Here is a 12,480-nt window from a genome sequence, read left to right as displayed (position 1 = left end):
AATCAAAGCTCCGTGCAGATTCAGCCCTGGAGATGGCGCCTTAAAAAAATGGTTCTGGGAAACCTTAAAGTATTATTTGAGGGGGAAGGCAGTAGTGCTTAGCTCAGGGGTAGTCAAACTGCAGCCCTCCAGATGTCCATGGACTACAATTCCCAGGAGCCCCCTGCCAGCATTCGCTGGCAGGGGGCTCCTGGGAATTGTAGTCCATGGCCATCTGGAGGGCCGCAGTTTGACTACCCCTGGCTTAGCTATTTCTTCGTAGGTACTCTAACTGGAAGGGAAAAGGTGCAGGGGAGTAGGTGTTTGTTCAGGGAGTCTCCGGTTTTCTTTGGCCATACGGAAGGCAAAGCAGAGATAGGGATGGAGGTAGCCAGTTTCCTTTGCAGATGGTACAGGAAAGTGTGGTGATGGTGGTTGGCCACAGGAAAAGAGCTGTGCTGAAAATCATGGGGCCCGCTTTGACCAAAGTCATGAGTGAACTATAGCTGGAGTAGGGAGGGGAATTGGGTATGATTCAGTGAAAAAAGGTCGCTGGACCCAACCCATAGCATCATGGCTTGACCAGCCTGGTGATCGTGCCATAGAACGGGGCTGCTGTTGCGCTTTCCTTTATTTTCCATCTCACAAAGAAAAGAAAAAGAAAGACCCACTGAGCTGCGCTGCCCTATGGAGAGCCTGGCGGCTGAGTGCAGGCGCCTGCAGGAGGAGCAGCAACAGTGGCAGCACCCCCCCCCCAGCCAAGCTGCTCACCCTGCCGCGACTCCTGTGAAAGGGTCATTCAACCCCTAAAGGGGTCCTGAGCCCTAGGTTGAGAACCACTGGGCTAAGCCTTTCATAGAGAAGGGCCTGCTTGCAACGGAGAAAGTATTTCTCTGTTGGAAGAACTGCCTTCTGCTGACTCACACCATCGGTCCATCAAGCTCAGCAGAGTCTATTCAGACTGGCAGCTGCCCTCCAGAGGTCTCATTCACATCATCTTCTACTTGAACTTTTTAACTGGAGGTCCTGGGGACTGAACCTGGGACCTTATGCAGGCCAGGCAGATACTCTACCACTGAGCCATCGTCCCCCTTTCTTTGTCAATACAGTGAAAGAGAGTTATAGAGTCCAAGCCAGGGAGTTTTGCAGGCTGAACTCTGTTATAGATGGAACAATGACTGTCTAGAGACGGGGAGGGCCATGATGTCAAAGGCTGAAAACCTCCGTCATTCACCATAAGTGGCCAACCTCAGCTACCTTGGCTTCTGAATCTGAGCCAGTGACGCCATGTTTCCTCCTTTCTCCCTCACCAGCTGCTGGTGCCCATGCTCACACAGTACCTAGAAAAGCTCTCAGCCATTGTGGATAGCAACATCAACTGCGGGCCTGTCCTCACCTGGATGGAGGTAAGAAATCAGCATGAGTTCAAAGGGTGGGTCCTGCAAATGGAGCCTGTTGTGCATTGAGTTCATCCTAGCTCCTGAGTTGGGGTGCTTCTTTCTGGGTCGTTACTCTCTCTGGAGACCTTCCTAGAAATCTGATGTCACCAGGTTGAGAGGGGACATGATAGCCCACTTTAAGTATTTGAAAGGTTGTCATTTGGAGGAGGGCAGGATGCTGTTCCCATTGGCTGCAGAGGAAAGGACGCGCAGTAATGAGTTTAAACTACAAGTACAACGATATAGGCTTGATATCAGGGAAAATTTTTTTTCACAGTCAGAGTAGTTCAGCAGTGGAATAGGCTGCCCAAGGAGGTGGTGAGCTCCCCCTCACTGGCAGTCTTCAAGCAAAGGTTGGATACACACTTTTCTTGGATGCTTTAGGATGCTTTGGGCTGATCCTGCATTGAGCAGGGGGTTGGACTGGATGGCCTGGATGGCCCCTTCTAACTCTATGATTCTATGATTCTATGAGAACCCTTGCAGTTTTTAACACCTGTGTTTAACACCACAGTATCATAGTAGCCAAGCCACACATGGCACAAATGTTCTGTACATAAACACACATGGAGCTGCCTCAGACCTTTGCCACACTGGTGGCTGTTATGTTGCTTCTTAATTGCCCTGTAACATGATTAATATATTTTTAAAGGGTTAATAGTTTGGAGACAATGAGGGGGGAATGAGGGCGGTGGGTGGGGTTCACAGGCACCAATAATGACACAAATTGGAGACGGGAACACAGATTCAAATTCTGGTATTCCTCACTGGAAAACACCATCTGTGGGAAAAATAAAATTGCTGATTTTCAAGATTCTGAAAATGAGGAGTAATTGGGCGTGAGATTCTGGAGGTAGAATTTTGTGTGGAATGTTTACCTTTTTTCGGGTCTTTAAGAAAGCCAGTGTGTGCTTTTTACTTGACTGTGAAAAAGTTCTTACATTAAATCAGACCCTTGGTCCCAACTCGGTTGGTAAAATCTACTCATAGAATGACCATGGCTCTCTGGGGGTCTTAAGTAGAGGACTTTAACATCACCTACTGCCTGGTCCTTTTAAGTGGTGGTGCCGGGGATTGAACCTAGAATGCATGCCAGGCAGATGCTCTGCTGCTGAGCCACAGCCCCTCCCTAACAAGTAAACACATGAAGTTGCTTCAAAACATATCAGATCAGTGTTCTGTTAGCGTCATTATTGTCTGTCCTGACTGGCAGTGGCTCTCCAGGGTCCTAGAGGGAGGTCTTTCACATTGCCTATAACCTGATCCTTTAAATGGGAGATTGAATCTGAGATCATTTATGTGCCAACTGGATGCTCTGCACCTGAGGCATGGAACACCCTGGTTTTGCAATGATGTCCTCTTGAGTTTTTTAACTTAAGCAATGAAGCAGACTGGATCTTAATGGGGAAAAGGCCTGTGAGATATTTTAGGGTCCTGGAGTCTACCCTCTTCCTTCCTTCCTTCCTTCCTTCCTTCCTTCCTTCCTTCCTTCCTTCCTTCCTTCCTTCCTTCCTTCCTTCCTTCCTTCCTTCCTTCCTTCCTTCCTTCCTTCCTTCCTTCCTTCCTTCCCTCCCTCCCTCCCTCCCTCCCTCCCTCCCTCCCTCCCTCCCACACGCGCACACACACACACACACACACACGACAGGCAGGGAAAAAGTCACAACAGCTACTTTCCTCCCATCCTTTTTGTTTTTTAAAAAAGGAGATGTTCAAATCTTATCTAAGCCACCAACTCGCCAAATAGTCTTAAACCTCTTTTCCCCCTCCACCCTATCTACAAGAGGAGAGAAGACATACAGGCCTGCCTTACAGGGCTGTTGTAAAGATTGCTTATCGACAGGCCAAGCTGAGTTTGCCAAGAATGCCCTGGGGCAGTCCTGTGCATGCTCCATGTGCGTTGTGCGTCATTCCCACCTGATAAAGGTACAAGGGCCCTGCTAGGCACAGAGGGGGGCAACCCCATGCAGGTGATGCCGGCCAGATGGGTCGTTTCCCTTCTCTCTTCCCTCCAGTTACCAGCCATTGCTTCATCTTGCCCTTTTCCAAATGTTACACGCAAGGTATTCTTGGGCTCTGCCTGTTCAGTCATATGCCACCCCTCCCCATTTAATTTCAGATCGACAACCATGGCAATCGCCTGCTGGTCAACGAGGAGGCCTCTATCAACGTCCCCGCCATCGCCGCTGCCCACGTCATCAAACGCTACACAGCACAAGCGCCCGATGAGCTCTCCTTTGAGGTGCGTCCAGTAGGCTGCCCTGAAGGCCGTTTTCTTTGTGGGCCTCTGGCTCCCTACCTCTGCCACACTGTAATGGTCCCGTCCCTTTTGCAGTGAGGTCACTGCTTAGGGCAGTATTTTTCAACCTGGGGGTTGGGACCCCTTTGGGGGTCAAATGACCCTTTCACAGGGGTCGCAGCAGGGCAAGCAGCTTGGCTGTGGGGCACCATCCACACAACAGCCTTGCAGGGTAGATCGAGATAGAGCGTTTGTCTGTCCAGAGTAGTGGAAAAGAGTGAGATCAGCATGGTGGGACAAGAGGCAGAACTGAACTGAGAAACCCCAGGAAAAAAAAAACAATTTTTATACAACCATGAACAATGGATCTCCACTCCATTGGTCAGTTTCGGTTTAATTCCTTGCATAATTGTATGGTTGGAGGTCAGCACAACATGAGGGACTGTATTAAAGGGTTGCAGCATTAGGAAGGTTGAGGACCACTGGCTTAAGAGTACAGAGAATTGCTGTTGTCTTTCCCTGGGGAAAAGGGGCAACACTCAGTGGTTTTCAGACTCTGTATCTTCAACATTCCCTTCCCCAGAACTGGGCCTGTTATGAAAGAGATTCAGAAGGGGCTTCCTCTGCTTAGGTTTGCATTGATGGGTGGACTCAGTTCACAATTTGGGATATCTTATTAATTCTGTAACTGATTGTTGATTACAATGTCCCTTCCACCATGTGTGAGGAAACATAGAAGTAAGAATCTAGGATTAAACCTGCACAATCAGGTAAATCTATAACTTTAAAAAATTGATTGTTTTTATTTTATTGATGATTTAGATTTAGGTTTTTATACTGCCCCTTACGACAAATTGTCTCGAGGTGGTTCACAATATAAAATCGATAAAATACAATATAAAAACCCATAGCCCCCCTTAATTATACAAATAGAAATAGAAAGTAAAAGCCAAAAAACACTAGCTTGGGAAATTGGGAGCAGTGTTCCCTGGGGAGGGTGTCATTTGTCACTCTAGGATTTCCATTTCTCCTAGACTCTGTGGTATACCATAGAGTCTCCCATCTAAAGCAGCCATTTCCTCCGGGGGAACTAATTTCTGTAGGCTAGAGATCAGTTGTAATTCCAGGAAAACTCCAGTCCCCTCCTTGAGGCTGGAAATCCCACCGCATAGAGGGAAAACATCCTGTATTCTGAGATGAAAAATTGCCATTATCCTGCAGAAATGGAGGTCAAAATGTTCTTTAGCCAGGACTGAAAACAGTGGTCCTTTGAAGTAGATATGCTTTTAAACTTACAGACTGGCCTTCAATGATGCATCTTTGTTCATAGTCTCGGTCCAGTTGTATGTCATTTTTGGATTACAAATTATTTATTTGCAATGGTGATGAACTTTTACAATGAGCTTATTGTGTAAACCATAAATCTTTGTGACTTGCTTTCTGTCCTGGGGAGAGAACCGTGCTGGATTGTTGGAAGCCTCTTGGATCAGAAACATTTTGGACAGTTAAGGAAAGGCACACTTTCTACTTTCAGCTTAAACTCTGTGTGAAGTACCCATCTATGGCCTTGTTTGCTAGCAGAACAGGGTTCAAGGGGGTGGCAGGTTACAGTGGATGAGCGACAGGGTTGTGAGTGTCCTGCATAATGCAAGGGGTTGGACTAGATGACCCAAGAGACCCTTTCCAACTCTATGATTCTACGATTCTAGGATAAATCCACAATGTTGTCTATCCATGTGGTTATCTTGCTTTTACTAAAAAACAGTAATTATCTGTTTGGTGTAGGTTGGAGACATCATCTCTGTGATTGACATGCCCCCCAAGGAGGACAGGAGCTGGTGGCGTGGGAAACATGGATTCCAAGTAAGACTTTGGGGGAAGAGAAACATTGGTTCAGAAAAGACCTTGTTGGGGCCAGAACTTTGTTACACAACTCTGTGCAGACCTCCTCCCCAATGGCTGCTGCTTCTCTGTCAGGGTGGGGAGCCTTTTGCCCCCTACAACTCTTCCCCTTCCCCTTCCCCCCCGTTCCTAGAGTTTCACCTTCTTTCCGGAGAGCCATCTTGATGTAGTGGTTAAGAACATTGATGGTTAAGAGGAGTGAACTCTAAACTGGAGAACTGGGACCATTTCTCCTCCGCATGAAGCTGGCTGGGTCACCTTGGGCCAGTCAAAGTTTTCTCCAAATTCTCTCTGACCTACTTACCTCACAAGGTGCCTGTTGTGTGTGTGTGTGTGTGGGGGGAGGAAACTAAGGTGATTGTAAAGCGCTTTGAGTCTCCTTAAGGTAGAGAAAAAGCAGTTTATTAAAAAATTCCTCTTTTGGCATCGGAAATAAATAACAACGTAAACCTATCAGGGTCAAACTAGATGTTACAGTGACCCAAGGTCTGACCCATGGCTGCTGATGTCATTTTTAGAGAAGATTTAATTTTATTATAATTGTATTTACAGAACAAAAAAAAGGGCAAATAACGTAACATAACTTTTACGCTTAACCTAGGGCCAAATTCCTTGATGAGATCAGGGCCCATTCCGCACACATAGGATAATGCACTTTCAATGTGCTTTGGCAGCTGGATTTTCCTGTGCAGAACAGGAAAATCTACTTCTAAAGTGCTTTGAAAGTGCATTCTCTATTGTGTGCAGACTAGGCCCTTATGTGGCTTTAGCCTTCACTCTGTTGCCAAAAAGTTAATCTATCTCCTACCTAATCGTGTTGACAGTGTTACATATAAAACCTCATTATTGGCTTTGGCTGGAAGGAAATAAGGGCCAACGCTGTCACCGTTAAGGCAGGCTCTTAATGCGCCTGCCTCTCTGTATTTTTGCATGCTGTTTCATTGTGCTACAGTTTTAAATTTTTGGCTTTTATACAGTGTAATTCTATTTTATTGTTTACAAACGTGTCTCTTATATTTTGTAATGGCTATATACAAATAAATTCTGCATTTACATTTACGCAACATTATCAATGTTGATTACATCAGAACAGGCAAAAACCATTGGCTTAATATGTAAATGACATAATTATTTCCCATACATTGCTATCTGAAATTTTCTTCTTTTATTTTATTAAGTTTCCCAGACTGAATTACATTCCTCCCTTTTGCAAGCTCCCAGGGTAACTTTAATATTATGAGTTATTTTTTCTAGAATCATAAATTGCTTAATTTTATTCCACCATTTATCTATTACCAAATTTTCAGCATTTTCCTAACTGATAGCAATAGCCAGCCTAGCAGCAACAATAATAAAATTTACCAAGGTTTACAACATACATTATGATTCGGAAATATATTATGAAGGGCTAACGGAGCTCATGGTTCTATCTTTTCTCTTTTAATTTCTTCTATTTCCTTAAAATTCCCCCCCCCCACCAATCTTCTAATGAGTGGACAATCCCATCCCATAAGTACCCGATTGGCCACATCTACAGGTTTGGTCCTGAGAGTGGCCAATAGTAATCAGTGATCGAATTGGGGGTATAATACCATTTTTGAGACAATTTTAGCCATTTCGTAAATTGCTGTAAAGGCCTGATTTGGATCGGCAGTGACGGGGAGTCTGGCCCCCTCCTCTGTGACTTTTCAAGGACTGAAATATCCCTAGCGTCTTTTTAAATGCCTGCTGTAAGGTCTAGCGTGGCAGTCATTGTAGAGGTCACGAAGGCAAGACAAGGAGCACATGTTTTCTTCTACCCCAGAAATGCTGTTCGTTGCCTACTTGCCATGCTTACCTGGTGTTGGGTGCCAAGCTGTGGCAGCGTTTGTGGGTTTGCTCTCTGCAAACTGTGGTTTGCTTAACCAGGAATTGAGCAGTGCTGTTCTGCTCCCACCTTGTTTTCTTGTGTAGCTTGCAACTCTGGTTTGCCTGTTTTTTTTTTTTCCAGGTGGGCTTCTTCCCCAGCGAGTGTGTGGAGCTGTTCTCAGAACGGCCAGGATCAGGTCTTAAAGCAGGTAATTCTCTTTTTCCTGGACATCCAGGGTTTGCCAAGTCTCCTGAATCTGCTATCCTCTGCTTAAAAACCTCCTAAGACGGAGAACCCTCCACCTCCTAAGGAACCCTGTTCCATTGAGGAGCTGCTCTAACTGTCAAGAACATCTTCCAGATGTTTAGCTGAAGGCTCCTTTGAATTAAATTCAACCAATTGATTCGGGTCCAACCCTCTGGGACAACTGAAAACAACTCTGCTCCATCCTCTATGTCAGGGGTAGTCAACCTGTGGTCCTCCAGATGTTTATGGACTACAATTCCCATGAGCCCCTGCCAGCAAACGCTGGCAGGGGCTCATGGGAATTGTAGTCCATAAACATCTGGAGGACCACAAGTTGACTACCCCTGCTCTATGTGACAGCCCTTCAAGCAATTGAAGAAGGTTATCATATCACCTCTCAGTCTCCTCCTCTGCAGGCTAGACCAAGCTCCCCCAATCTTTCCTCATATGTCTTGGTCTCCAAGCCCTTCACCATCTTTGTTGCTCTCCTCTGGATACGCTCCAGTTTGTCTACATCCTTCTGCCCAAAACCGAGCGCATTTCTCTTAAGTGTGGATCTCTTGGGAGGGGTGGAAGGTGGGGGGATACAGTGGGCAAGTCTGGAGACAGGATCTTAACTGGCAGCCTGCAATCTGAGAAGAGAAGAGCGGAGGAGGTGAACTGTGCTTGACAGACGTGCATCAGTAGCTGAGAAACAAAGGGGTTGAAGCTAAGGGGGAGGCGGATGTGCCTTGTTGCTCTCTCCTTAGGGTGTTTCTTCCCCAACAGATGCAGAAGGGATGAGCTGTGCAATCTCCAGACCTCACGGCCTCCTCTCCACCACTTCAGGTGAGATACGGTCCATGTAGACTCCTCCCAACTTTTTGAGAGGCAGGATGGGGCTGCTGAAGTCTTGGTGACTTGTGAGGACGTATGGCCACTTTCTGCCAGGGTGGGTCTTCCTGGACTGGAGCCATGCCTCTGTAATGTCTCAGCTGGACTACTAGGCTGACTTTGACCCAGGTAGATTCAGTGAATGCAGCATGCAGCTGCTCAGCTCCCGATATGCCCACGAGGCAGGCTAGGCTGAGAGAAAGAGCAGCCCAAAGTCCCCTGGCATTTTTTGTGGCTGAGGCAGATGTGAGCTGAAGCCTCCTCGGTCTAGACCAGGGGTAGTCAAACTGCGGCCCTCCAGATGTCCATGGACTACAATTCCCAGGAGCCCCTGCCAGCAAATGCTGGCAGGGGCTCCTGGGAATTGTAGTCCATGGACATCTGGAGGGCCACAGTTTGACTATCCCTGGTCTAGACCAACAGTCTGAGCACTACATCACACTTGTCTTCGTCTCAGATGGTTAATCTCAGTGCTTGGTTGCCGAGAACTCCTGGCCACGTGGGAGAACCTCCGCTGAGATGTCTTGTTCTGAGCCGATGTTCAATTAGGATTCTGCGCCCTCTTTGCAGTGTCCAAGAAGCACGGGAAGCTGATCGGGTTCCTTCGCACCTTCATGAAGTCCAGGCCTAGCAAACAGCGCCTCAAGCAGCGCGGGATCCTCCGGGAGAGGGTCTTTGGGTGCGACTTGGGCGAGCACCTCAAGAACGCCGGCAGCGAGGGTGAGAGCTCAATACTATGGCTGCACTGGGAGTAGTCTGTTTGGGGGAAGGAGTGTGGCTGGCTGGCTGGCTGGCTGGCTGGCTGGCTGGCTGGCTGGCTGGCTGGCTGGCTGGCTGGCTGAATGAATGAATGAATGAATGAATGAATGAATGAATGAATGAATGAATGAATGATGGATGGATGGATGGATGGATGGATGGATGGATGGATGGATGGATGGATGGATGATGGATGGAGAGTTAATTCAGTATCTTTATAGTCTGGAGATGAGCAGCAATTCCAGGAGATCTCCAGGCCCCACCTGGAGGTTGGCTGTCCCTGGTCTGAACATATTTCTTGAAGTTTGGAAGTGGGGCCATAAAAGCGTGTAATGACCCCGCAGCCACCTAGCACCCCCTGACTTATTTCAGGTCAAGACACCTTAGCTCAGGGGTCCCCAACCTTTATGAGCCAGTGTGGACCTTTGGAATTCTGACAAAGGGCAGGGGGCACAATTGCAAAATGGCTGCTGCAGGAGGTGGAGTCAATCACAAAATGTCAGGGTTTGAGACTATAAAGGTAAAGGTAAAGGTATCCCCTGTGCAAGCACCGAGTCATGTCTGACCCTTGAGGTGACGCCCTCTAGTGTTTTCATGGCAGACTCAATATGGGGTGGTTTGCCAGTGCCTTCCCCAGTCATTACCGTTTACCCCCCAGCAAGCTGGGTACTCATTTTACCGACCTCAGAAGGATGGAAGGCTGAGTCAACCTTGAGCCGGCTGCTGGGATTGAACTCCCAGCCTCATGGGCAAAGCTTTCAGACGGCTGCCTTACCACTCTGCGCCACAAGAGGCTCATTTGAGACTATATACAACTCTAATTGTCTCTCTGCAGCATTTCCGGCAGTAACTCTGTTTAACAGCGTGCCTTTTAATCTGCACAGCCGGTCAGAATCCTGGCCAGAGGAAAAGCACAGCCCGCTTTCTAAAACCACTTTACTCCGTGTCGTGTACTGTTTTCAAGTGTGCCCCTCTTTAATTTGGCAATCCTTTTCTTTTTTCTTGAGCTGCTTATTGCATGCATGATGCTGCTCTGACTGCGTGGCTTTTAATGGCACGATCGGCCTTGACTCTTCGTGCCAGTAAGTAATAAAGTTATTGACCGTAAATAATAAGTTAAATAATACCCTCGTTGTGGTTCCAGTCCCCCAGGTCTTGCGCTCCTGCTCCGAGTTCATTGAGAAGCATGGCATTGTGGACGGAATCTATCGCCTCTCTGGGGTCTCCTCCAACATCCAGAGGTTGCGGTAAGCCCTGCTGTGGAGCTAGGGTTACAGGATCCTCAAATGAAAGTCTGGCTTGACTCAGTAAGGAGACGGGTCATTGGGCTATGGACTTAGGCTGCCTTTTCTAATCTTCTTCCTCTTGCAGGCATGAGTTCGACAGCGAGCGGGTGCCCGAGCTCTCCAAGGACGTCTACTTGCAGGACATCCACTCCGTCAGCTCTCTCTGCAAGCTGTACTTCCGGGAGTTGCCAAACCCGCTGCTCACCTACCAGCTCTATAGCAAGTTTGCGGTGAGTCTCGCAATGAGCCAGGGGACAGGCCCCCTGTAAAGGGTTTGGTTTTGCAGCCCTTGAAAGTGTTCGTTCCCTGCTAATTGGCAGGTTTCCTTTTTTTGCATCCAGGCTCCTGCGCTGCTTCTGGTCGTCCAGTTGGGGCAGCTGCGACCCAGAATGCATAGCGATAGAATGTTGTTCCACTATATACCCCCTTTGACCATTTATGCACTGGGAACTTCAGTGTCCCAGCTCCCATGCAGGAGCACAAATTGGGGGCGGATGAGGTGCATGGGGACAAATGATCTCCCATGTGAGTGCAGGAAGAGGTGAGTGCAGGAAGACTAAAACTCCAGCCTACAGCATGGCATGAAACCTCCAGTTTTTAAATGGTCTTTGCACTGGCACCATGGCACCAGCAGTATTACAGAGGCCCATACTGTATGATCTTTGAAACTTGCAGGGTCCAAAGCAAAATCTCAAAAACAGAAGTGATGCAATGGACCCCTCCTCCCCAAATTCTTCCCACATGGACCATCACAAATAGGTAGCGATCCATAGGTTTTATCAGTTTTGGCATCCAGTTCATAATATCTTTGCCCCGGCAAGTAACACACCTCTTGAACTTGGGGGTTAAGCCTAGCCGCATGCCGTTCCGTACCTCTCAGGACAGAGTCACTGATGACCAACACTTCCCTTTTCCTCCAAATGCATTTCCTCCTCTCCCCATGCCCTCTTCATTCCGTCCTTGAATTCCTCTGCCCTTGTTGCTGCTTCCGCCTCCTCTGCAAGGGCTTGAAATCTGTTCTTGGGCTCCCATGGTTCCGAGTGCCATCTCAGTCGATGCCTTCAGGCTCATGTTTGTTTGTTTGTTTATTTATTATATTTATATACCGCCCTCCCCAGGGGCTCAAAATTATGTTGCAGCAGTAAAGGAAGGCTCCATAGGAAAATTCAAGAAAATGTCTCTCTAGGAGGATGGACTCTATGGCATTGTACCCTGTTGAAGTCCCTCCCGTCCCCTCCCAAATCCTCACCCTCCGTAGGCTCTGTCCCAAATCTCCAAATGTTACCCCACTCAGAGCTGGCAATCCTTCTGGAATTCTGCAGGGCCTGCATGGCAGAGCTCTTCCGCCAGGTCTATGGATGAGGCCATGCAGGGAGAAGATCTGATCCTCCCCCCACCACACACACACTGTTCCATCAGTGGTGACCAGCAGATCCTACCCTGTTGCCCTGGCAGCGTAGTGGGGAAGGCTTGTTTTTTGCCACCATCCTTGTGCTTTCGTTAATGCAATTTGGAATTTTAATTGGGGTTTTAATGGGAATTTAATTAATTTATTTATTTTCGTATTTCTATACCCCTGCCCTCCATTTGGACTCGCGGCAATTTACAATAAAACAACAAAAAACAGTCCAGTCCCCTAAAACCCCATAAATGCATACAATAAACATTGACATTAACATTAAAAGATGCCGATACAGAGTTCTAACCCCCCCCCCCCAACTTCTCCCACTGTCCGGCTGGGGCCGAGATCTCTCTTTCACTGGGAGCGGGGGTCCTGATCTCACTGATGTTAAGGGATCCCCCGATGGTATTATGGTGGTTTTATTCTGTAACCCACCACAAGCCAGCTTGCCAAGAGTGGCAGGGAACAAATTCAATTAATAGTAATAGTAATAGTAATAGTAATAGTAA

The 12,480-nt window shown here is 47.6% G+C and overlaps 2 protein-coding genes across 2 annotated transcripts in view; one reads left to right on the top strand and one right to left on the bottom strand.

Moving 5' to 3' along the window:
• APLP1 (amyloid beta precursor like protein 1) overlaps positions 1-12,480 on the bottom strand; it is a 131,415-nt gene that overhangs the window by 25,827 nt on the left and 93,108 nt on the right. The gene's annotated exons all lie outside the window — the stretch shown is intronic.
• The window catches only part of ARHGAP33 (Rho GTPase activating protein 33), a 58,137-nt gene that overhangs the window by 30,659 nt on the left and 14,998 nt on the right, over positions 1-12,480 (top strand). The window contains 8 exon segments of the mRNA XM_077337045.1: positions 1,293-1,385; positions 3,535-3,657; positions 5,440-5,517; positions 7,547-7,613; positions 8,420-8,479; positions 9,095-9,244; positions 10,428-10,530; positions 10,655-10,799. Of these exon segments, the coding sequence (XP_077193160.1) occupies positions 1,293-1,385; positions 3,535-3,657; positions 5,440-5,517; positions 7,547-7,613; positions 8,420-8,479; positions 9,095-9,244; positions 10,428-10,530; positions 10,655-10,799 (819 nt within the window).

Source organism: Paroedura picta, chromosome 5, assembly GCF_049243985.1.
Source record: "Paroedura picta isolate Pp20150507F chromosome 5, Ppicta_v3.0, whole genome shotgun sequence".
Lineage (NCBI taxonomy): Eukaryota > Metazoa > Chordata > Lepidosauria > Squamata > Gekkonidae > Paroedura > Paroedura picta.
The sequence above is the reverse complement of the archived record's forward strand: the minus strand, read 5'-3'. Positions and strand labels throughout refer to the sequence as shown.